At 40.1% G+C, this 27,713-nt stretch overlaps 1 protein-coding gene across 2 annotated transcripts in view; it reads left to right on the top strand.

Moving 5' to 3' along the window:
* The first annotated feature begins 370 nt into the window (after positions 1–370).
* The window catches only part of AKIP1 (A-kinase interacting protein 1), a 64,317-nt gene continuing 36,974 nt past the window's right edge, over positions 371–27,713 (top strand). The window contains exons 1-3 of one of the 2 annotated variants that reach the window (XM_053720606.1): positions 371–454; positions 9,820–9,990; positions 12,226–12,306. In XM_053720606.1, coding sequence (XP_053576581.1) covers positions 9,823–9,990; positions 12,226–12,306 — 249 coding nt within the window. In that variant the 5' untranslated portion in view covers positions 371–454; positions 9,820–9,822. Of the gene's footprint in view, positions 455–9,819; positions 9,991–12,222; positions 12,307–27,713 lie in introns of both variants that reach the window. The other variant, XM_053720604.1, reaches the window with a different exon arrangement.

Below are 27,713 nucleotides of genomic sequence, written 5' to 3'. Positions count from 1 at the left end.
ATATAATTTGTGAGGTTTTTTTTGACGACAAATGTGAGAATTTTCTTATTCTCACTTTGATAAATCTTGCCCACTGTATTAGTAAACAATGGGGCGCATTGCACAGGGCACATTGAGAAGACTGATAGAAAGTTTATGCGCATAGCAATTGGTGCTACAGTTTTGTAAAACATGATATTTTAACAGCAGAAAATAAACAAGTCACCTGACATGAGTACAGCAGTGCTTTTTATCTGAGGTAACTTTCCTGAAGGAGACTGTATTAGAAAACAGCTAATAACTACAATTCCCGACATGCAACAACACGTGTGTAACGCGTTTGTAACGCCCGTATTTCCGGCTGTGCTGTGTAGTGTCACGTGCCCCCCTACTGAGCCTAGATATAAACATGAGCCATTACGTTGTCCTTCTTCCCTCCCTCTGCTGTGCTGTCGCTGAGGTTCCTGGCTAACAGGTCAGTCACAAGAGCACTCATGGATGAAGTAATTACACTGACAGCTTAATAAAGTTTTGTTGATATACATTATATCTAGTACAACGTTTTAACATTATTTAAAAAGGAAATGAACATTTTTACAAGGGAGTCAAACCCTTTTTTTCTCAGTGCCAGATAAATATGTATTTAAGGACCTTTCATTACTGCCCACCGCACGCCAGACTCTAGGTCCATCTGTGCTGCTTCATATACAGACAGCAATGACACAGGAAGTGATGTTTAATTAATAATAGTATACTGTAAAGAGTTTATGTACAGTACAGAGTTTAAACCCTTGTCGGAGGGACAACACATACCAGTGATGTATTCAAGTCTTTTACTCCAAGTCTCTACCTTTAAAGGGACAGTCTAGTCAAAATTAAACTTTCATGACTCAGATAGGGAATGCAATTTTAATACATTTTACAATTTACTTTTATAATCGAATTTGCTTTGTTCCCTTGATATTCTTTGTTGAAAGCTAAGCCTAGATAGGCTCATAGGATAATTTCTGAGCCATTGAAGGCCACTGCATTTTGACATTTTTTTACAGCTAGACAGCGCTAGTTTGTGTGCCATATAAATAATATTGTGCTCACTCCCTTGGAGTTATTTATGAGTCAGCACTGATTGGCTAAAATGCAAATCTGTCAAAAGAACTGAAAAAATGGTGTGGACAGTTGTCAGAGGCTTAAATAAAAGGTAATCACAGAGGTAAAAAGTATATTAATATAACAGTGTTGGTTATGCAAAACTGGGGGATGGGTAATAAAGAGATTATCTACCTTTTTAAACAATAAAAATTCTGGAGTAGACTGTCCCTTTAAGGAAAAAAATCCAGACACAGTTAGTAGGAAGTGAAGGAAGATTGCTTAGGTGGAGCATCCAGATACATATCTAGATATCTACGTTTAGCACTTTAGCTGCAGCTCAAATAGTACTGCTAATCTGACCCTGCTGCCATGTTTGTATCCAGGGAGGACTTGATTGAGTTGAGTAAAGCCTTGTGCAAACACACTGGCACTTTCCAGCATAAAGCCTCATGCATGCACCCTGGCACTTTACAATCTTGTGTGCACACAATGGCACTTTGTAGCGTAAAGCCTTGTGCATACACCCTGGCACTTTCCATTCTTGTGCGCACACAATGGCACTTTCCAGCATAAAGCCTTGTGCAAACACACTGGTACATTCCAGCATAAAGCCTTGTGCAAACACACTGGTACATTCCAGCATAAAGCCTTGTGCAAACACACTGGTACATTCCAGCATAAAGCCTTGTGCAAACACACTGGTACATTCCAGCATAAAGCCTTGTGCAAACACACTGGTACATTCTAGCATAAAGCCTTGTGCAAACACACTGGTACATTCTAGCATAAAGCCTTGTGCAAACACACTTGTACATTCCAGCATAAAGCCTTGTGCAAACACACTGGTACATTCCAGCATAAAGCCTTGTGCAAACACACTGGTACATTCCAACATAAAGCCTTGTGCAAACACACTGGTACATTCTAGCATAAAGCCTTGTGCGCACACACTGGTACATTCTAGCATAAAGCCTTGTGCAAACACACTGGTACATTCCAGCATAAAGCCTTGTGCAAACACACTGGTACATTCTAGCATAAAGCCTTGTGCAAACACACTGGTACATTCCAGCATGAAGCCTTGTGCAAACACACTGGTACATTCCAGCATAAAGCCTTGTGCAAACACACTGGTACATTCCAACATAAAGCCTTGTGCAAACACACTGGTACATTCCAGCATAAAGCCTTGTGCAAACACACTGGTACATTCTAGCATAAAGCCTTGTGCAAACACACTGGTACATTCCAGCATAAAGCCTTGTGCAAACACACTGGTACATTCTAGCATAAAGCCTTGTGCACACACACTGGTACATTCTAGCATAAAGCCTTGTGCAAACACACTGGTACATTCCAACATAAAGCCTTGTGCAAACACACTGGTACATTCCAACATAAAGCCTTGTGCAAACACACTGGTACATTCTAGCATAAAGCCTTGTGCAAACACACTGGTACATTCTAGCATAAAGCCTTGTGCAAACACACTGGTACATTCCAACATAAAGCCTTGTGCAAACACACTGGTACATTCTAGCATAAAGCCTTGTGCAAACACACTGGTACATTCCAGCATAAAGCCTTGTGCAAACACACTTGTACATTCCAGCATAAAGCCTTGTGCAAACACACTGGTACATTCCAACATAAAGCCTTGTGCAAACACACTGGTACATTCCAACATAAAGCCTTGTGCAAACACACTGGTACATTCTAGCATAAAGCCTTGTGCAAACACACTGGTACATTCTAGCATAAAGCCTTGTGCAAACACACTGGTACATTCCAGCATAAAGCCTTGTGCAAACACACTGGTACATTCTAGCATAAAGCCTTGTGCACACACACTGGTACATTCTAGCATAAAGCCTTGTGCAAACACACTGGTACATTCTAGCATAAAGCCTTGTGCGCACACACTGGTACATTCTAGCATAAAGCCTTGTGCAAACACACTGGTACATTCTAGCATAAAGCCTTGTGCAAACACACTGGTACATTCCAGCATAAAGCCTTGTGCAAACACACTGGTACATTCCAGCATAAAGCCTTGTGCAAACACACTGGTACATTCTAGCATAAAGCCTTGTGCAAACACACTGGTACATTCTAGCATAAAGCCTTGTGCAAACACACTGGTACATTCTAGCATAAAGCCTTGTGCAAACACACTGGTACATTCTAGCATAAAGCCTTGTGCAAACACACTGGTACATTCTAGCATAAAGCCTTGTGCAAACACACTGGTACATTCTAGCATAAAGCCTTGTGCAAACACACTGGTACATTCCAGCATAAAGCCTTGTGCAAACACACTGGTACATTCTAGCATAAAGCCTTGTGCAAACACACTGGTACATTCCAACATAAAGCCTTGTGCAAACACACTGGTACATTCTAGCATAAAGCCTTGTGCAAACACACTGGTACATTCTAGCATAAAGCCTTGTGCAAACACACTGGTACATTCTAGCATAAAGCCTTGTGCAAACACACTGGTACATTCCAGCATAAAGCCTTGTGCAAACACACTGGTACATTCCAGCATAAAGCCTTGTGCAAACACACTGGTACATTCCAGCATAAAGCCTTGTGCAAACACACTGGTACATTCCAGCATAAAGCCTTGTGCAAACACACTGGTACATTCCAACATAAAGCCTTGTGCAAACACACTGGTACATTCTAGCATAAAGCCTTGTGCAAACACACTGGTACATTCTAGCATAAAGCCTTGTGCAAACACACTGGTACATTCCAACATAAAGCCTTGTGCAAACACACTGGTACATTCCAGCATAAAGCCTTGTGCAAACACACTGGTACATTCCAGCATAAAGCCTTGTGCAAACACACTGGTACATTCTAGCATAAAGCCTTGTGCTAACACACTGGTACATTCCAGCATAAAGCCTTGTGCAAACACACTGGTACATTCTAGCATAAAGCCTTGTGCAAACACACTGGTACATTCTAGCATAAAGCCTTGTGCAAACACACTGGTACATTCTAGCATAAAGCCTTGTGCAAACACACTGGTACATTCTAGCATAAAGCCTTGTGCAAACACACTGGTACATTCCAGCATAAAGCCTTGTGCAAACACACTGGTACATTCCAGCATAAAGCCTTGTGCAAACACACTGGTACATTCCAGCATAAAGCCTTGTGCAAACACACTGGTACATTCTAGCATAAAGCCTTGTGCAAACACACTGGTACATTCCAGCATAAAGCCTTGTGCAAACACACTGGTACATTCTAGCATAAAGCCTTGTGCAAACACACTGGTACATTCTAGCATAAAGCCTTGTGCAAACACACTGGTACATTCCAGCATAAAGCCTTGTGCAAACACACTGGTACATTCCAGCATAAAGCCTTGTATGCACACACTGGTACATTCCAGCATAAAGCCTTGTGCAAACACACTGGTACATTCCAGCATAAAGCCTTGTGCAAACACACTGGTACATTCCAGCATAAAGCCTTGTGCAAACACACTGGTACATTCCAGCATAAAGCCTTGTGCAAACACACTGGTACATTCTAGCATAAAGCCTTGTGCAAACACACTGGTACATTCTAGCATAAAGCCTTGTGCAAACACACTGGTACATTCCAACATAAAGCCTTGTGCAAACACACTGGTACATTCCAGCATAAAGCCTTGTGCAAACACACTGGTACATTCTAGCATAAAGCCTTGTGCAAACACACTGGTACATTCCAGCATAAAGCCTTGTGCAAACACACTGGTACATTCCAGCATAAAGCCTTGTATGCACACACTGGTACATTCCAGCATAAAGCCTTGTGCAAACACACTGGTACATTCCAGCATAAAGCCTTGTGCAAACACACTGGTACATTCCAGCATAAAGCCTTGTGCAAACACACTGGTACATTCTAGCATAAAGCCTTGTGCAAACACACTGGTACATTCTAGCATAAAGCCTTGTGCAAACACACTGGTACATTCTAGCATAAAGCCTTGTGCAAACACACTGGTACATTCCAACATAAAGCCTTGTGCAAACACACTGGTACATTCTAGCATAAAGCCTTGTGCAAACACACTGGTACATTCCAGCATAAAGCCTTGTGCAAACACACTGGTACATTCTAGCATAAAGCCTTGTGCAAACACACTGGTACATTCTAGCATAAAGCCTTGTGCAAACACACTGGTACATTCTAGCATAAAGCCTTGTGCAAACACACTGGTACATTCCAACATAAAGCCTTGTGCAAACACACTGGTACATTCTAGCATAAAGCCTTGTGCAAACACACTGGTACATTCTAGCATAAAGCCTTGTGCAAACACACTGGTACATTCTAGCATAAAGCCTTGTGCAAACACACTGGTACATTCCAACATAAAGCCTTGTGCAAACACACTGGTACATTCTAGCATAAAGCCTTGTGCAAACACACTGGTACATTCTAGCATAAAGCCTTGTGCAAACACACTGGTACATTCCAACATAAAGCCTTGTGCAAACACACTGGTACATTCCAGCATAAAGCCTTGTGCAAACACACTGGTACATTCCAGCATAAAGCCTTGTGCAAACACACTGGTACATTCTAGCATAAAGCCTTGTGCTAACACACTGGTACATTCCAGCATAAAGCCTTGTGCAAACACACTGGTACATTCCAGCATAAAGCCTTGTGCAAACACACTGGTACATTCCAGCATAAAGCCTTGTGCAAACACACTGGTACATTCCAGCATAAAGCCTTGTGCAAACACACTGGTACATTCTAGCATAAAGCCTTGTGCAAACACACTGGTACATTCCAGCATAAAGCCTTGTATGCACACACTGGTACATTCCAGCATAAAGCCTTGTGCAAACACACTGGTACATTCTAGCATAAAGCCTTGTGCAAACACACTGGTACATTCCAGCATAAAGCCTTGTGCAAACACACTGGTACATTCTAGCATAAAGCCTTGTGCTAACACACTGGTACATTCCAGCATAAAGCCTTGTGCAAACACACTGGTACATTCTAGCATAAAGCCTTGTGCAAACACACTGGTACATTCCAGCATAAAGCCTTGTGCAAACACACTGGTACATTCTAGCATAAAGCCTTGTGCAAACACACTGGTACATTCTAGCATAAAGCCTTGTGCAAACACACTGGTACATTCTAGCATAAAGCCTTGTGCAAACACACTGGTACATTCCAGCATAAAGCCTTGTGCAAACACACTGGTACATTCCAGCATAAAGCCTTGTGCAAACACACTGGTACATTCCAGCATAAAGCCTTGTGCAAACACACTGGTACATTCCAGCATAAAGCCTTGTGCAAACACACTGGTACATTCTAGCATAAAGCCTTGTGCAAACACACTGGTACATTCCAGCATAAAGCCTTGTGCAAACACACTGGTACATTCCAGCATAAAGCCTTGTGCAAACACACTGGTACATTCCAGCATAAAGCCTTGTGCAAACACACTGGTACATTCCAGCATAAAGCCTTGTGCAAACACACTGGTACATTCCAGCATAAAGCCTTGTATGCACACACTGGTACATTCCAGCATAAAGCCTTGTGCAAACACACTGGTACATTCCAGCATAAAGCCTTGTATGCACACACTGGTACATTCCAGCATAAAGCCTTGTGCAAACACACTGGCACTTTCCAATCTTGTGCGCACACACTGGCACTTTCCTGGGTAAAGCCTTGTATGTACACACTGGTACATTCCAGCATAAAGCCTTGTGCACACACCCTGGCACTTTCCAATCTTTTACGCACACACTGGCACTTTCCTGGGTAAAGCCTTGTATGTACACACTGGTACATTCCAGCATAAAGCCTTGTGCGCACACCCTGGCACTTTCCAATCTTGTACGCACACACTGGCACTTTCCTGGGTAAAGCCTTGTATGTACACACTGGTACATTCCAGCATAAAGCCTTGTATGCACACACTGGCACTTTCCTGGGTAAAGCCTTGTATGTACACACTGGTACATTCCAGCATAAAGCCTTGTGCGCACACACTGGCACTTTCCTGGGTAAAGCCTTGTATGTACACACTGGTACATTCCAGCATAAAGCCTTGTGCAAACACACTGGTACATTCTAGCATAAAGCCTTGTGCAAACACACTGGCACTTTCCTGGGTAAAGCCTTGTATGTACACACTGGTACATTCTAGCATAAAGCCTTGTGCGCACACACTGGCACTTTCCTGGGTAAAGCCTTGTATGTACACACTGGTACATTCCAGCATAAAGCCTTGTGCAAACACACTGGTACATTCTAGCATAAAGCCTTGTGCAAACACACTGGTACTTTCCTGGGTAAAGCCTTGTATGTACACACTGGTACATTCTAGCATAAAGCCTTGTGCAAACACACTGGCACTTTCCTGGGTAAAGCCTTGTATGTACACACTGGTACATTCTAGCATAAAGCCTTGTGCGCACACACTGGCACTTTCCTGGGTAAAGCCTTGTATGTACACACTGGTACATTCCAGCATAAAGCCTTGTGCAAACACACTGGCACTTTCCTGGGTAAAGCCTTGTATGTACACACTGGTACATTCCAGCATAAAGCCTTGTGCAAACACACTGGTACATTCCAGCATAAAGCCTTGTGCAAACACACTGGTACATTCTAGCATAAAGCCTTGTGCAAACACACTGGCACTTTCCAATCTCAGGCATCCCAACTCTCCCTGAGGTTCAGGGAGTCTCCCTGATGTCCACAAATGAAATGCAATCTCCCTGAAACTACAATACCATGATCCAACGTTGCCCAAATCCGGAAACAGTGTTTCTTTAAGGCAGTGTTTTTCAACCAGTGTGCCGCGGCAGACTGACAACAGTGCGGGGGTGTCCCTCTTTCAAATTTTGAAATATTGGGAGGTATGTGACAGGCTCATCAGGCATCATTTACAACCATGACATTGACATTCATTCACAGACAATCATTATGATTGTTTGTGAATGAATGTCAATATGTCATGTATAGTTTGTAGGAGGCATGGCATGACAGCACAGTACAGTGTGTGTGTATATACAGTATGTGTGTGTGTGTATATATATATATATATATATATATATCTCCTGTATTAGGCTACAATGTGTCATTTTGTAAAATTTTGGGATGGTGGTGTGCCGCAGGATTTTTTAATGTAAAAAGTGTGTCACGGCAAAAAAAAGGTTGCAAATCACTGCTTTAAGGAATGCCTGTAGTTGCAGTGACGTCATCGAGCAGGAAGGTATTGTCACAGCAAGTCTGGCTTTATTTTCAGTGTATTGCCTGTCTGCCACCCTCCCTCCTGCTGTTTGGAGGCGGCGATAAGGCTCTTGGGGGAGGAGGAGAATCAGCAGCAGTCAACATTGGCTGCAGCATAAGCTGAGTGAGAACTGAGAAGAGGGCAAAGAGAATGCGCGCCTGTGAGGGAGAGGAGATAGACACCCCTGCTGTCAGGTCCTTATTAAACTGACTCTACTGTGAGTAAGAAACATAATTACAAATAGCCCCTCAAACTCAAAATCACACACGCTCCCATACACAAAATCCGAAAGTCGTACAGGAAATACTATACTGAGTACTTCACAAGCTAGGAAGCTATGGAACCCTCAAAGAATGCATCAGTAACCAAAAAGCCCCACTGATTTTAATAAAATAAAACACAAATACTACCTTATTCGCTGAACGTAATTAAACTTCGTATTCTAAAATAGTTTAGCATTCAACAAGCATACGATCACTGGAAAATAGGTTTGTTGTATGTGGTTGTGCAATAAAGCTACTTTTTTATGTGAGTTTAGTGGGAAGCTACTTTAATAAGTCTCTTATTTAGGGTTTCCATGTGTCCATTATATAACGGGGGGGGGGGGGGGGGCACAGCACACTGCGCAGTAGCTGGTGAAGCCACCTCCCTGAAATGAGTTTTTACAGGTTGGGATGTCTGCAATCTTGTGCAAACACTTTCCAGAGTAAGCTTTGTGTGTACACACTGCCACTTTCAAGAGTACAGATTCTCATCAGTGCAAGACACAGATTAGAAGAAGGCTCTTGTAATGTGTATTGAGCACCTAGTATGTGCCAGTGATGTAGACTTGAGTCGATTGACTCTGATTCAAGTTGCTTCAATGACTCGACTTGTGACTTGTATATTTTTAGCAACCAACTTGCTGGCCTGAAGATGTATAGTAAACTATTGGTGAATCTGTTGTAGCAAACCAAACAATCTAGTAGACTATATCTCTATAGGAGATTAAAAATAATTAATTATATATAATTACACAGTATCAAGTGGAAGAAAATGTTTTTTTATGTTTGTTTAAAATCTTGTAGTTAATACTTATGTGTGGTATTGCAAAAATGTATAAACCAATTGTGGAAACTTTCTAAATAGATTAACACTTTGTTTGCAGCACTTGTTTTTGAAGGAGACCATTCCAGACTTGTTTCTGGAGTAGACATAGCTAGCCGCTGTCATTTTATTAACAAAACTTGCATTGTTTCACAGTATATTGTATTATCCTGCTGTGGCCAAATAGGACACAGAATCGTCTCACCCAAAATGTTCAGTTAAACTACAGGAAAATAGGCAAAATAAATAATAAAACGATGTTGCAAGTTTATTTTGTTTAGCTAGACATAAGTTAGCATTTTATATTACTAGCTCATTGTTTCATGGCCAATGTAATAACTACATCAGATAGTTACAAGTGCCTTTTTTACCCATAGAAAATGGGAATGGAGAATAGATACAGAAGGATGGAAGACTCTTTAAGACAAACTGCCGAGCTTGGTCTGGAGGTGCTACATCGAGTGAAAAGCAGAGAAGTGGACTGGAGCACAGGATACAAAGCAACGCCCAGAATGTGTAGAAAACCGGAAAGTAAGGAGGTTACACAGGTCAGTAAAATATGTCCTATAGTGAATTGTCTCTCCATGATCCTTAAAGGGCAGAAATAAAATACTGTTTGTGTTAGAGCAGTTTATTATTTCACTGTGTTTAATTCCTGCAGAGGGGTTACACTCATAGTTAATGTCCGCTCCAGACAAGCAGTGCTCTACTGGGAGCTAGCTGGACACATGACAAGCCAATGACAAGACATAAATGTGTAGCCACCAATCAGCAGCTAGCTCCCAGTACCGCATTGCTGCTCCTGAAGGACATTTGATAACAGATGAAAATTTAATTTTTTTCTTTCATGCTTAAAAGAGAATGTCATTTTAAACAACTTTCTAATTTACTTCTATTACATTCTGTTCTCTTTTTATGTTTTGTTAAAAAGCAAGGATGTGCGCTCAGGAGCGTGCACGTGTCTGTAGAACTATATGGTAGCAGTTTTGCAAGAATATTATACATTTGCAAGAGCACTAGAGGGCAGCACTATTTCCTGTCTTGTCGTGCTGCAAACACATACTCCACTATCTCTTTAACAAGGAATACCATGGGAATTAAGCAAATTAGATAATAGAAGTAAATTGGAAAGTTGTTTAAAATTGTATGTTCTGTCTGAATCATGACAAAAAAATGGGTTTAATTTCCCTTTAAGTGTGTAATTTGCACTCAGGGATGTGGAAATATCAAGATCTTTACTTGTTTAAGTGATATCTGTAGACCACTGATTTTCAAACCTGTCCTCACCTCCCTGACAGGCCAGATTGTGAGGATATCTGAACTGGAGCACAGGTGAAATAATCAGCTGATTAGTAAACATGGTTACTTTACCTGCTCTCATCCAAGGTAATCCTGAAAACCTGGCCTGTTGGGGAGGTCTGAGGACGGGTTTGAAAACCAGTGGTCTAGCCCCATCTGATGCATAAAATAATTTCAGGAAGTCAAACCTGTTATCCTATTAACCACTTGTCACATCAGACCTCAGATCAAGCCCATATGACCCTTTACCTTAATATTAGCACTGTCCGTAGCTTGTCTGTGACACACGGCATATCAGTGTCCTCATAGAGTGAATCCTGGCAAAAACGCCACACCACTCCCTAGCTGAATCCTAAAACTGACATTTATAACAAATCAGAGTGCAGTGAGTCTAATCTGTGAATAAAGTAAAGTCAGTGATGATTCCAATACACCATGTAAGTGATTTAGTTCATATGTGTGGTAGCTAAAGGATAAAACGTATTCAGCACATCACTCAGACCACATGTAAAATAATAGCGCAATTTTTCTGATTTTTAGAAAACAGTAATCCCAGACATTTATGTCTATTAAGTTCTGCATTTTTATTTCAGACTGTCATTTCAGACAGCTGGCATATCAGCATATCCTTACATGCGTATCAGCATATCCTTACATGCGTATCAGCATATCCTTACATGCGTATCAGCATATCCTTACATGCGTATCAGCATATCCTTACATGCGTATCAGCATATCCTTACATGCGTATCAGCATATCCTCACATGCATGTCAGTATATCCTCACATGCATATCCTCACATGCGTATCAGCATATCCTCACATGCGTATCAGCATATCCTCACATGCGTATCAGCATATCCTTACATGCGTATCAGCATATCCTTACATGCATAGCCTTACATGCATATCAGCATATCCTTACATGCATATCAGAATATCCTTACATGCATATCAGAATATCCTTACATGCATATCAGAATATCCTTACATGCATATCAGAATATCCTTACATGCATATCAGAATATCCTTACATGCATATCCTTACATTCATATCAGCATATCCTTACATTCATATCAGCATATCCTTACATGCATATCAGCATATCCTTACATGCATATCAGCATATCCTTACATGCATATCAGCATATCCTTACATGCATATCAGCATATCCTTACATGCATATCAGCATATCCTTACATGCATATCCTTACATGCATATCCTTACATGCATATCAGAATATCCTTACATGCATATCCTTACATGCATATCAGAATATCCTTACATGCATATCCTTACATGCATATCAGCATATCCTTACATGCCATATAATTATCACCCTGTGCTGTAGCAAGTGGTTATTAATAAATACTGCTTGTAAGGACCATGGCTGCCTTCACTGGAGCTTATAATATTACAGGGACAATTTTATCAATATTAAGTTTTAAGTATTTCTGCAAAATGTTTGTATCCCCAGCAGGAAGGAGAGGATGATGGGAATCTGGAACAGGCTTTTGATACAATTGCAAACTTTATGCATCACACTATGGAACAATGCAAGGTAACTGTTATTTCTTAGTGAGCTGTCTGCACTTTTCATTGGTACTTAAAGGGACAGTTTAGCCCAAAACGTTCTCTCCTTTAATTTGTTCCCAATGATCCATTTTACCCGCTTGAGTGTGTTAAATTGTTTCGAAATATCCCCTTAGCCTTTATATTGGCATTTGAAATAGCTGATTTAGCCTGTAGTATCCCTACTTATACTGAAAGTTTCTGTACCTAGGTATAAACTATTGAGTAACTATGTAAACACAGCCAGCAAAAGAAATTACACTCACAGTGGGAGGTGAAATAGATAAAGCTCCAAAATGTTCATTTCAATAGTTCTAAGTATTGTACAGAGACAGTGATAAGAAAGGGAAGCATTTGAGTAATAACGAAATCTGATCTGTCACCAAGCCTCTTTTGATGGGTTGTGGTTTAAAAGAGCAAATCCAGCTATTTATTTTGCAAAAAGAAGCATAAATGAACAATTTCTTATACATTTTGTAATCTGCAGCTGGTATAATAAGTTATGGGGGATCACATTCAGGGAAAAACAATATTACAGTGAACTGTCCCTTTAAGTAACACAGACGTTCAAAATCAAGCAGCAGTGTATTTACATTACTTACTCTTCCTCCATTCACAGTGTATGGTTCATTAGAAACTTTGGACTTGTTATATAACCTTTTTGATTAACTGTTTTTAAATTTATATTGCTTGTTTCTTTTACTAGATACGACAAGTCCACGGATTCTTCCTTACTTGTGGGATATTATCCTCCTGCTAACAGGAAGTGGCAAAGAGCACCACAGTAGAGCTGTCTATATAGCTCCTCCCTTGACTCCACCCCCCAGTCATTCTCTTTGCCTCTACTAAGTAATAGGAAGGGTAAAGTGGAAGAGGTGATAAATATGATAGTTTTTATTTTCTCAAGCAAGACTTTTTTATTTTAAATGGTACCGGTGAGTGCTATTTTTTCTCAGGCAGCAGATGGATGAAGATTTCTGTCTGGAGACTGATGATCTTAGCAGTTGTCACTAAGATCCAGAGAAGTTCCCACAGAATGGCTGAGGAGTACTTAAGAAACTTCAGTGTGAGGAGCGTTTTTCATGCTACTAGCATTGAGGTATGTTCAGTCATTTTTTTATGGATAGACTGTGTTATTTCAGAACTGGCTGACCGTATTCCCATATGGGAAGGGGTAAGCAGTAATCCTACATGTGACATAGAAGGGTATTACTGGGACCTGTATGTTGGGCTGAAAAAATGGTTGACACTGAGGACATAATGTTTGTTGGAGACAAAACGATTTTAGGTTTGGGAGGCAATTAACTTTTTTTGTGTAAAGCAAACGTTTTTACTTTGATGGCACTGGAGGGTTCACATGGCTTTTTTAAGACCTGGGTATATAGAAACCCACATGGCTAGGCTCTAGACCTCTTTAGAGCGGTTTTTACAAGGCAGAGAGACATCGATGTAGATGGGCGGGGCCTAATTTTGCGCCTCAGATGCGCAGTTGAATTCCCTATGCAAGCAACAAGCTCCGGTGGGCCTCAAAGGAAAGATTTGGCCTAATCGAAGGGTTAGTGTTTTTACAGACCCCTGAGGGCAGGTAGGCGCCACAGCAGAGCTGTGGCAAGGTGCAGGGGGTTGATATGGTTAATCATAACGTTTTTTGAGTAACGTTTTTGCCCATTAAGGGTTAAGCATAACTTTTCTTGTGGTGCAATCCTAGCTAGCAAGATAACACACATATATTCTAAAATTGGGATAATTATAACATTTTAGAGCAGTTTTGGAAGACTTTGTATGCTTTTTTTCTCTTAAAGGCGCAGTACCGTTTTTCAGATTATTTTTTTTCACTAAATAAAGTGTTTTCAAGCCTGTTTGTGGTCATTACTAGCCTGTTTTAACATGTCTGACATTGAGAAAAGTCAATGTTCTATGTGTTTAGAAGCCATTGTGGAACCCCCACTTAATATGTGTCCTTCATGTACTGCAAGGGCCTTACATTGCAAAGAACATATTTTAGGTGATAAAAGTATGTCTCAGGATGATTCTCAGTCAGAAGAGAATCAGGTTATGCCATCTAATTCTCCCCAAGTGTCACAACCCTTAACGCCTGCTCAAGCGACGCCTAGTACTTCTAGCGCGTCTAATTCTTTCACCCTGCAAGATATGGCTGCAGTTATGTCTACTACCCTTACAGAGGTATTATCTAAACTGCCAGGTTTACAGGGTAAGTGTGGCAGGTCAGGTATTAGAGTAAATGCTGAGCCCTCTGATGCTTTATTGGCCATCTCCGATGTACCCTCACAGTGTTCTGAATTGGGGGTGGGGGAATTGCTGTCTGAGGGAGAGCTTTCAGACTCAGGAAAGATGTTCCCTCAAACAGACTCAGATGTGACGGCCTTTAAGTTTAAAGGGACACTGAACACAATTTTTTTCTTTTGTGAATCAGATAGAGCATGAAATTTTAAGCAACTTTCTAATTAACTCCTATTATCACATTTTCTTCATTGTCTTGGTATTTTTATTTGAAATGCAAGAATGTAAATTTAGATGCTGGCCCATTTTTGGTGAACAACCTGGGTTGTCCTTGCTGATTGGTGAATAAATTCATCCACCAATAAAAAAAATGCTGTCCAGAGTTCTGAATAAAAAAAAAAAGCTTAGCTGCCTTCGTTCTCAAATAAAGATAGCAAGAGAACGAAGAAAAATTGATAATAGGAGTAAATTAGAAAGTTGCTTAAAATTGCATGCTCTATCTGAATCACAAAATAAAAAATTTGGATGCAATGTCCCTTTAAGCTTTAACACCTCCGCTTGTTACTCAGAGAGGTTTTAGCGACTCTGGATGAGTGTGACCCTATTGTCATCCCACCAGAGAAATTGTGTAAAATGGATAAATATCTAGAGGTCCCTACTTACACTAATGTTTTTCCAGTCCCTAGAAGAATTTCGGACATTGTTACTAAGGAATGGGATAGACCAGGCATTCCGTTCTCTCCCCCTCCTACTTTTAAGAAAATGTTTCCCATATCTGACACCATTCGGGATTCCTGGCAGACGGTCCCTAAGGTGGAGGGAGCTATTTCTACCCTGGCTAAGCGTACAACTATACCTATTGAGGACAGTTGTGCTTCAAAGATCCTATGGATAAAAAATTGGAGGGTCTTCTAAAGAAATTATTTATTCATCAGGGCTTTCTTCTACAACCTATAGCGTGCATTGTTCCAGTAACTACTGCTGCAGCTTTTTGGTTTGAGGCTCTAGAGGAGTCTTTTAAGGTTGAGACCCCATTAGATGAAATTTTGTATAGAATTAAGGCTCTCAAGCTTGCTAATTCTTTTATTACAGATGCCGCTTTCCAAATGGCTAAATTAGCGGCAAAGAATGCAGGCTTTGCCATTTTAGCGTGTAGAGCGTTATGGCTTAAGTCTTGGTCTGCTGATGTGTCAACTAAATCCAAGCTTTTAGCTATTCCTTTTAAGGGTAAGACCCTGTTCGGACCTGAACAAAAGTAGATCATTTCCGACATTACTGGAGGTAAAGGTCATGCCCTTCCTCAGGACAAGACGGTTAAAATGAGGACCAAACAGAATAATTTTCGTTTCTTTCGAAACTTTAAAGGTGGATCCTCTACTTCCTCCTCCGCTACCAAGCAGGAGGGGAATTTTGCACAATCCAAGTCAGTCTGGAGACCTAACTAGACCTGGAATAAAGGTAAACAGTCCAAGAAGCCCGCTGCTGCTACCAAGACAGCATGAAGGGGCAGCCCCCGATCCGGGACCGGATCTAGTAGGGGGCAGACTTTCTCTCTTCGCTCAGGCTTGGGCAAGAGATGTTCAGGATCCTTGGGCATTAGAAATCGTGACCCAGGGGTATCGATTAAAATTCAAGGATTCTCTCCCAAGAAGGAGATTTCATCTTTCACGTTTGTCTGTAGACCAGACAAAAAGAAAGGCGTTCTTAAGCTGTGTAGAAGACCTATATACCATGGGTGTTATCTGCCCAGTTCCAAAATTAGAACAGGGACAGGGGTTTTACTCAAATCTGTTCGTGGTTCCCAAAAAAGAGGGAACCTTCAGACCGATTTTAGATCTCAAAAGTCTAAACAAATTTCTAAAAGTCCCATCGTTCAAGATGGAGACCATACGAACAATTTTACCAATGATCCAGGAGGGTCAATATATGACCACCGTGGATTTAAAGGATGCGTATCTTCACATTCCTATCCACAGAGATCATTACCAGTTTCTCAGGTTCTCCTTCCTGAACAAACACTACCAGTTTGTGGCCCTCCCCTTCGGGTTGGCCACAGCTCCCAGAATCTTCACAAAGGTGCTAGGGTCCCTTCTGGTGGTGCTAAGGCCGCGGGGCATAGCAGTGGCGCCCTATCTGGACAATATTTTGATTCAGGCGTCAAATTACCAGCTAGCCAAATCTCACACGGACATTGTGTTGGCTTTTCTGAGTACTCACGGGTGGAAGGTGAATATACAAAAGAGTTCACTAGTTCCACTGACAAGAGTTCCTTTCTTAGGAACTCTGATAGACTCGGTAGACATGAAAAATTTTCTGACGGAGGTCAGAAAGTCAAAGATCCTAACTACTTGCCTAGCACTTCAGTCCACTCCTCAGCCATCAGTGGCGCAGTGTATGGAGGTCATCGGATTAATGGTAGCGGCAATGGACATCGTGCCGTTTGCTCGCTTACATCTCAGACCACTGCAGCTGTGCATGCTCAGACAGTGGAATGGGGATTATGCGGATTTATCTCCTCGGATAAATCTGGATCTAGAAACCAGAGACTCTCTTCTTTGGTGGTTGTCACAGGATCATCTGTCCCAGGGAATGTGCTTCCGCAGGCCAGCATGGGTCATAGTGACACTGTAGCAACTTGGCAGTACAGCAACAAACCGGATATTAGTGCTCGTGAAGACAGGGACTCTGCCACGGTCCCCCAATCACAATAGTACAAACAGTCTTGTCCACAGCACTATTTTCTCAAATTATCTTTATTTTCTGTTAGATTACAGACATAAAATAGCGACGTTTCGAGTGTTGCCACTCTTACTCATGCTAGTTACATTGTGTCACTCTACACCAATTTAAAACCCTCAGTTTCGCGCCAACCACTCCATTCAGTGGCTCTGCTGCCATCTACTGACCATCAAAGTTATTACACTTTAAAAACATTACAAAAATGTAACTATGTACTTAAATTTGATTGCCTATACAGTGTATCCTTACTCAATCTAATAATTCAGAATTTATGCAGACCAGTTCGTTACACATACAGAATTAATGCAGAATTTATACAGACCAGTTCATTACACTTACAGAATTGATCAATTCATTAAACATTTTATGGATAGACTATTTAAATGTCAATTTCATTAAATATATTTACAATGTATTCATAATGTCAAAATTGATTTTTTTCCTTACAGTATTTTTCACAAAAATCCCTTACAGAAAATTTTTACAAATAGTCTTTACAAAAAAATTTTTACAAAAAAATAGGTGGATTAAACATACTTTTATTTCTTAATGACAAATCTTTTAATTACTAATTTTTTTGAATTGAATAAAGATCTGCAGAGGTTTTTTAGGAATATTAAATTGAAAATATGGTTTCATGAAAATAAACATATAGAATTTGGAACAAAAGGTGTTGAAACTGATTGGAAATTAAAAGATTTGTCATTAAGAAATAAAAGTATGTTTAATCCACCTACTAATAATTATAGTGTCAACACATTTGTAACGATATAGAGGAATTAAAAAGCAAAAATGAAAGGAGAAACTTAAAGACAATATAAGAACAAAATTACAGGGTTTAATTTAACAAAAGGTGAATATAAGGCAATTAAAGAACTGAAAGGTAAATCTAGGGAACTTACTATCAAAAAAGCAGATAAGGGCGGAGCTACCATAGTGTTAGATAGAACATACTACATTAATGAAATAGAGAATCAACTCATGGATGAGGAAACATAGGAAACATACAAGAAATGAAATTACAATCCTGTAAATAAAATCCAGAAAGAAATTGAATTAACACTTAATAGAGCCTTTGATAACAGGGTGATAGATAAGAAATTGAGGGAATATCTGTTTAACAAGGAGCCTAAGAACCCAATTTTTTATACTGTACATAAGAATTTAGCTAGACCACCAGGGAGGCCCATAGTCTCCAGTGTAAATTCTGCTTTAACTAATATTTCAATATTCCTAGATAAAATATTACAGCCAGAGGTAACACTAATATCATCATATTTGAAGGATACAGGAGACTTTATGAATAAAGCCAAGGATCTATGCTTAGAATCAGATACATTTTTACTTTATACTATGGATGTAAAAAGCCTCTACACGGCTATCAAACATGAGACAGGGATTGGAATAGTTAAAAAGGTGTGTAAAGTGAATATCTACAAGTTGAATTTATTGAGGATCTATTGAGGCTTATCCTCTATTGGAACCATTTTTTATTCCAAGATGATTGGTATATCCAGGTGAAAGGGACAGCTATGGGGACCAACGTTGCCCCATCATATGCCAACCTGTTTATGAATGAAATAGAGGAAAGAGTTGTGTATGAAAATGAGAAATTCCAGTTATACGGAGCCACCTGGTGGCGATTCATAGACGATGTGTTTGGCATATGGTGGGGCAGCGTTGAGTCCCTTATAGAATTTGTTAATGAAATTAATGGAATGGAGTGAGGAGTCAGTAACCTTTCTAGCTACTAGAGTAATGAAAGAAGGAAATAAGTTAATATTTGATATGTATAATAAAGAAACAGACAGAAACACATTACTGAGCTATAACAGCTTTCATCCTAGAGGGCTAGTGGACTCCCTACCCAAGAGCCAACTGCTAAGGGTGGATAGAATTGTAACAGATCCTGAGATAAAGCAAATAAGAATGAAAGAAATGCAGAAAAAATTCTTAAATAGAGGATATCCAAGTACATTAATTGATAAACATACTAGTAGTATGAGGACTAGGGAACAAAGGACAGGAAAAAGGGCAGAAGAAGATAAGTTGATTTTAGTCACACAGTTCAATCCTATCAGTGAAGAAATTAAATGTATTGTGAAGAGACACTGGCACATATTAAGAGAGTGTAACAAGGAATTGGAGATTTTTAAAATTCCACCATTAATGGCTTACAAAAGAGTAAAAAATTTAAGAGACCAACTCACTAGTACAGATGTAGGGCCTAAGAAACAGGAAAGACAGACACTCCTAGGTAAAAAAAAGTAAAGGTTCATTCCCATGTCTAGGATGTATGAGTTGTCACTTCATAATTAAAGGAAAATATTTTTTCCACCCAAGAAATGGGAAGAAATATGAGATAAGAGAACACTATACGTGTGAGTCAAGATATGTCATCTATCTCATAAAATGTGCCTGTTCCCTAATCTACATAGTGGAAACTACCCGTATGGTCAGGGACAGGATATGCCAGCATCGCTCTAACATACGGTTTAAAAATCTTGAAGCCCCTGTGTCCCACCATTTCTTAAAATGTGGGCACCAGATAAGCCAATTAAGATGGCAAGTAATAGACAGTGTGGGTCCACAGAGAAACGGCAGTAACAGAGAAAAAAATATTGAAACAAAAAGAAATGTACTGGATATTTGAACTAGGGAGCATGGAACCTAATGGGCTCAATAGAAACTTTGATTGGTCAATTTTTTTAAAAAAAAATTTTTGTAAAAATTTTCTGTAAGGGATTTTTGTGAAAAATACTTTAAGGAAAAAATCAATTTTAACATGAATACATTGTAAATATATTTAATGAAATTGACATTTAACCCCTTAACGACCGACGACGTATGCCATACGTCCTCAAAAAAAAAAAAGCACTTAACGACCGAGGACGTATGGCATACGTCGTCGGTTAAACAGAGCACTGGAAGCGATCGAAATCGCTTCCAGCTGCTCTAACAGTATTGCAGGGATGCCTCGATGTCTAGGCATCCTGCAATACTGTTGCCGAGTGCCGGGACCGGATTGATCACTCCCCCATGAGTGATCACTTCCGGTTTTGCTCCACGTGGAGCCCGGCAGTGTTTCAGAGCATCGGAAGCGATCGGACACGCTTCCGATGCTCTGCTTGTGTGCTAAGTGCCTCGGTGGGTCGAGGCACTTAGTTAGTTGTAAAATAATAAATAAAATTAAAAAAAAAACGGATAAAATTAAAAAAAAGCCCAAATAGCCCCCCCTCCCCCTTCACTAGGCATCCAAGATGGCGATGCCCAGTGCATCATGGGGCCTCTGGGGGTGTCCCTAGCCTGCATCATCATAGGGGCAAGCTAGGGTCACCCAATCTGAGCCTCCCACCCAAAAAAAAAAAAATAATAATAAAATACCCCATTTGTCTGATCATGTCAATATTTGTAAATATTGACTATGATCAGTGTGGATCTCCCTCCCTCTCCTCACTTGCCATTTTGTTGGAGAGAGAGAGAGACCTGTATTTAGCAGAGAGAGAGATTTATTTCTTTTATTTGTTAAAAAATATAGAACCAAAGGCTCTTTTCAGAGCCATTAACCCCTAGCTTGCCAGTGATCACTATACATCACTGGCAGTAGCATAGCTGCACTTTTTTTTGCTGCATTTTGCTGTCTGTGCATTTTTAGGGGTTAATTTGTTGTAATTTTTTAAAAACCCAAAGGCTCTTTTCAGAAACATTTAGTTAATTTAATTTTCAGAGCCATTAACCCCTAGCTTGCCAGTGATCGCTATAAATCACTGGCAGTAGCATAGCTGTACTTTTTTGCTAGTTAATTTAGTTAATTAATTTAGTTAATTTAATTTTTTTTAGTAATTTTTTTCTGTGACAGATACAAAAATGTCACAGAAAAGATATAGTGCTGAGGAGGCGTATGCCATCCTTGCGTCAGAGTCAGATGCCTCTATGTCTGACTCAGACCCCAATTTTGACCCTGCCATATGCTCAGATACATCACTAGATGCAGTCTCAACTGATAGTGATGTATCTGTGTCTGCTAGCCCCCTGCCAGAAGGAGGCGTGTTGCTGCCATTGCTGCTGAAGAGTGGGTAACGCCTCATCTCCAGAGGCCAGATATCCCACCCTTCACAGCAAATGCTGGCATAAATATAGATGTGGCAGGTTTTAGCCCCCAGCAGTTTTTGGAAGTGTTTCTGGGCGATGATATATTGGGGAACATTGTCGCCCAAACTAATTTATATGCCCATCAGTTCCGTGCTGCAAAGCCTGGAACATATTTGGCAAAGCAGCAATGGGCCCCCATCAATGTGCCAAAATTCAAAAAATTCTGGGCATTGACTATGCTGATGGGCATCATAAAGAAACCCTCCATTCGCTCCTACTGGAGTAGTAGCCCCATCTGCTCTACCCCCATTTTCTCCCAGTCTATGTTGAGGAAGAGGTATGAAATGATTCTGCATTTCATGCACTTCAGCGACAACAGCCTGTGCCCCCCTAGGGAGCATCCCCAATTTGACAGGCTGTATAAAATCCGCCCCCCTGATAACCCACTTTTCTGCCAGGTTTGCAAAGGCTTATACACCTGGAAGGAATATATGCGTTGATGAATCCCTAATGAAGTATAAGGGAAGGCTGGGATTCAAGCAGTATATTCCTTCCAAACGCTCCAGATATGGGGTAAAGGTGTATAAGCTCTGTGACAGTGAGACTGGGTATACTCAGGCCTTCCGGGTGTATGAGGGAAAGGATAGCCACCTTGACCCTCCAGGTTGCCCAGAACATGGGAACCACTGGCAAGATTGTCTGGGACCTGATATTACCCCTAATGAACAAAGGGTATCACTTGTACTTAGACAATTTTTATACAAGTGTCCTTTTGTTCAAGCTACTGTATTGCTTTGATACAGTAGCTTGCGGTACAATTAAAAAGAACCGCGCAGGTTTCCCAGGACAACTTGTACGCACCCGGCTACGAAGGGGGGAGACCTCAGCTCTGCGCCAAGAGGAGCTGTTGGCACTTAAGTACAGAGACAAGAAGGATGTATACCTTCTTACCACCATCCACACAGAGAGGACGGTGGCGGTTTCTGTACGTGGCAGAGCTGAGATCATAAGGAAGCCAGTGTGCATCAAGTCTTATAACCGGCATATGGGTGGGGTTGATCTGGCTGATCAGCTGCTGCAGCCCTACCTAATTATGCGGAAGACAAGGGCCTGGTACAAAAAAGGTTGCAATTTACCTAATGCAGATTGCAACCCACAACTCTTTTTTTGTTGTTCAAAAAAGCAAACCCCAGAGTTAAAAAAAAACTTTTTTACAGTTTCAGCTCCAGATTATTACAGGGATTTTGTACCATGATGCACCTGCTCCCCGGGCGGTGATGGGAGAGAGCAGAGTTGGGGCTACTCATTTTATTTTTAAAATCCCCCCCTACTGCCACAAAGCAGAAACCACAAAAAAAATGCAGAGTCTGTACCAAGAGGGGGAAGAGAAGGGACACCATATATCACTGTCCTGATTGCCCTGGACAGCCTGCACTCTGCATTGGGGACTGCTTCAAGCGGGTACCATACAATGGTCAATTTTTAAAAAAATAAATACATTTGCTGTTATATATATATATTTTTTTTTTTTATTTTTTTTTGGTTATGTTTACTGTTAGATGTTTTTTGGGGTTTTTTACTTTTACTGTGCCAGATTTTTACATTTCACTACTCTATTTTTTTCTAAAATTGGGCCTGGTTTTTTTTTTTGTTTTTTTTTTTTTGTTTGTTTTTTAACCAAAACCCCTGTCAAACCTATGCATGGGGGACATAGGTGTTCTCAGGGTGCCTTGCAAAAAACAACCTGAAGTATGTTTTTGTAATAACTTACAACAGTCTCTCCTAAATCATAGTCAAAAAGCAATGTGTCTGTAAAAATGAAAATTGAAAAATTACCACCATACACTTTCTCCAATTTTTTGGGCTAAAACGGTTGCTTCAAAGGCATCAAAGCACACCATATACAATACCTTGGGGTGTCAACATTTCAAAAATATACACTTTCATGGCAATAAATAAAAGTGGGGTATGCGATAGGCCACAAACTAAAGATAGGCCTATCAGAAGAAATACTCTCATTGTTAATAACTAAAATCACAAGTCATAAAATTGTAACATAACCTTCCCAAAATCCTGGCAAACCTATGCATGGGGGGCATAGGTGTACTCAGGGTGCCTTGCAGAAAACAACCTGAAGTATTCTTTTGCAATAACTTACAACAGTCTCTCCTAAATCATAGTCAAAAAGCAATGCGTTTTTAAAAGTTAAAATTGAAAAATAACCACCATACACTTTCTCCAATTTTTTGGGCTAAAACGGTTGCTTCAAAGGCATCAAAGCACACCATATACAATACCTTGGGGTGTCAACATTTCAAAAATATACACTTTCATGGCAATAAATAAAAGTGGGGTATGTGATAGGCCCCAAACTAAAGATAGGCCTATCAGAAGAAATACTCTCATTGTTAATAACTAAAATCACAAGTCATAAAATTGTAACATAACATTCAAAATATCCTGGCAAACCTATGCATGGGGGGCATAGGTGTACTCAGGGTGCCTTGCAGAAAACAACCTGAAGTATTCTTTTGCAATAACTTACAACAATCTCTCCTAAATCATAGTCCAAAAGCAATGTGTCTGTAAAAATTAAAATTGAAAAATAACCACCATACACTTTCTCCAATTTTTTTGGGCTAAAACGGTTGCTTCAAAGGCATCAAAGCACACCATATACAATACCTTGGGGTGTCAACTTTTCAAATATATGCACATTAATGGAAAACAAATAAATTGGGGTATGTTAAAAGACCCCCAAAAAGACGATAGGCAAAGAAAATATGTTAAATGTGAAAAAAAATCACAAACGCATGTCAGACATTTGGCATTGGACACCCCAAACAAGCCACCAAACCTATGCATAGGTGGTATCACTGAACTCAGGAGATGTTGGTGACCACATATTGGTGTCTTCTTTGGTAGTAACACATAACAGGAGCTGTGAATCCATGTCTAAAGTACAATGTGTGTGAAAAATAACACAAAAAAATGACTACCCAAAAGTTTGACAAAGACTAGTGGTTGAATTAGTGCATGGAAAGTGTTAAAATACCTGCATTTGAAATACCCTAGGGTGTCTACTTTTCAAAAATATATGGTTTGATGGGGGGTAAATTCCATTGGCCAGCTTCAGAAATGTCCCAAATAGGACATGGGTGCATGATGACCGATGTGAAAATTCCAAGTTGAAAAACTGGAATGCGCTACCTAAAAATAAGGCCTTTTAGCCCCCAGAGAACCCGACACACCTATACATGGGTGGTATCACTGTACTCAGGAGATGTTGTTGAACACATATTGAGGTGGTTTTTGGCAGTAACACATAACAGGAACTGAAAATCCATGCCTAAAGTACAATGTGTGTGAAAAATAACACAAAAAAATGACTACCCTAAAGTTTGACAAAGACTGGTGGTTAAATTAGTGCATGGAAAGTGTTAAAATACCAGCATTTGAAATACCCTAGGGTGTCTACTTTTCAAAAATATATGGTTTGATGGGGGTAAATTCCATTGGCCAGCTTCAGAAATGTCCCAAATAGGACATGGGTGCATGATGACCGATGTGAAAATTCCAAGTTGAAAAACTGGAATGCGCTCTCTAAAAATAAGGGCTTTTAGCCCACAGAGAACCCGACACACCTATACATGGGTGGTATCACTGTACCCAGGAGATGCTACTGAAGACATATTAGGGTGTTATTTGGCAGTAACCCTTAACATTTTATCAGTAAATGTATTCTTAAATTGCTATTTTGTCAAAAAATCTAATTATTTTTTTTCCCCCCCCAAACTTTGGCATAGATTGGTGGTAAAATGGTTTCATGAAAAAAGTCAAAATACCCCAAGTTTAATACCTTAGGTTGTCTTCTTTTAAAAAATATATACATTTGAAGGGTTATTCAGGGATTCCTGACAGATATTGGTGTTACAATGTAACTATCGCCAATTTTGAAAAAACATGGTTTTGAAATAGCAAAGTGCTACTTGTACTTATTGCCCTATAACTTGCAAAAAAAGCAAAGAACATGTAAACATTGGGTATTTCTAAACTCAAGACAAAATTTAGAAACTGTTTAGCATTGGTATTTTATGGTGGTTGTAGATGTGTAAGAGATTATGGGGCTCAAAGTTAGAAAAAGTGTTTTTTTTTCTTTTTTTCCTAATATTTTATAATTTTTTTATAGTAAATTATAAGATATGATGAAAATAATGGTATCTTTAGAAAGTCCATTTAATGGCGAGAAAAACGGTATATAATATGTGTGGGTACAGTAAATGAGTAAGAGGAAAATTACAGTTAAACACAAAAATCGCAGAAATGCAAAAATAGCCTTGGTCCCAGATGGTCAACAAATTGAAAAGTGGTCTGGTCACTAAGGGGTTAAATAGTCTATCCATAAAATGTTTAATGAATTGATCAATTCTGTAAGTGTAATAAACTGGTCTGTATAAATTCTGCATTAATTCTGTAAGTGTAATGAACTGGTCTGCATAAATACACTGTATAGGCAATCAAATTTAAGTACATAGTTTCATTTTTTTAATTTTTGTAATGTTTTTAAAGTGTAATAACTTTGATGGTCAGTAGATGGCAGCAGAGCCACTGAATGGAGTGGTTGGCTCGAAACTGAGGGTTTTAAATTGGTGTAGAGTGGCACAATGTAACTAGCATGGATGGGTCATAGTGACGACGGACGCCAGCCTCTTGGGCTGGGGTGCAGTCTGGAATTCCCTGAAGGCTCAGGGTGTTTGGACTCAGGAGGAGTCCCTACTACCAATAAATATTCTGGAACTGAGAGCAATATTCAACGCGCTTCAAGCGTGGCCTCAGCTGGCTTCAGCCAAATTCATAAGATTCCAGTCGGACAATATCACGACTGTGGCATATATCAATCATCAAGGGGGAACAAAGAGTTCTCTAGGGATGATAGAGGTTTCCAAGATAATTCGATGGGCAAAGACTCACTCTTGCCATCTATCAGCAATCTATATCCCAGGAGTAGAGAACTGGGAAGCGGATTTTCTAAGTCGTCAGACTTTTCATTCGGGGGAGTGGGAGCTCCATCCGGAGGTGTTTGCGGCATTTATTCATCAATGGGGCACACCGGAATTGGATCTGATGGCATCTCGTCAGAATGCCAAACTTCCTTGTTACGGGTCCAGATCAAGGGATCCTCAAGCAGTACTGATAGATGCTCTAGCAGTACCTTGGTCGTTCAACCTGGCTTATGTGTTTCCTCCTTTTCCTCTCCTACGTCGTCTGATTGAAAGAATCAAACAGGAGAGGGTTTCGGTAAACTTAATAGCGCCTGCGTGGCCACGCAGGAGTTGGTACGCAGATCTGGTGGAAAGGTCATCTCTGCCACCGTGGAAACTGCCACTGAGACGGGACCTTCTCATTCAAGGTCCATTCCAACATCCAAATCTAATTTCTCTGCAACTGACTGCCTGGAGATTGAACGCTTGATTTTATCTAAGCAGGGATTTTCTGAGTCGGTCATTGACACCTTGATTCAGGCTCGAAAGCCTGTCACTAGGAAAATTTACCATAAGATATGACGTAAATATCTTTATTGGTGGAATCCAAGGGTTACTCATGGAGTAAGATCAGGATTCCTAGGATTTTGTCATTTCTCCAAGAAGGATTGGAGAAGGGATTATCAGCTAGTTCCTTAAAGGGACTGATTTCTGCTTTGTCAATCTTACTACATAAGCGTCTGGCGGATGTCCCAGACGTTCAGTCGTTTTGTCAGGCTTTAGTTAGAATCAAGCCTGTGTTTAAACCTGTTGCTCCGCCATGGAGTTTGAATTTAGTTCTAAATGTTCTTCAAGGGGTTCCGTTTGAACCCATGCATTCCATAGATATTAAGCTTCTATCTTGGAAAGTTCTGTTTTTAGTTGCTATCTCTTCTGATCGAAGAGTTTCTGAGCTTGCTACGTTACAATGCGACTCGCCTTATCTTATCTTCCATTCTGATAAGGTGGTTTTGCGCACTAAACCTGGTTTCCTTCCCAAGGTTGTTTCAAATAAGAATATTAATCAAGAAATTGTTGTTCCTTCTCTATGTCCTAATACTTCTTCTAAGAAGGAGCGTCTGTACATAACTTGGAAGTGGTTCGTGCCTTGAAGTTTTACTTGCAAGCAACAAATTCTGTAAAAATGCTCAATATATTCATATTCCTTTTTGCTACCCTTTGTCTCTATAACAAAATACACTATTCAATTACTCCTTCTCCCTCTCCACCTGCACTGTTCATTAGCCCATCTCTCTTAAACTCACCTTACTTTTCTACTCATTAACTTTACCTATTCCTAAAC

This window comes from Bombina bombina, chromosome 7 (assembly GCF_027579735.1).
Source record: "Bombina bombina isolate aBomBom1 chromosome 7, aBomBom1.pri, whole genome shotgun sequence".
Taxonomy (NCBI): Eukaryota; Metazoa; Chordata; class Amphibia; order Anura; family Bombinatoridae; genus Bombina; species Bombina bombina.
The sequence above is the reverse complement of the archived record's forward strand: the minus strand, read 5'-3'. Positions and strand labels throughout refer to the sequence as shown.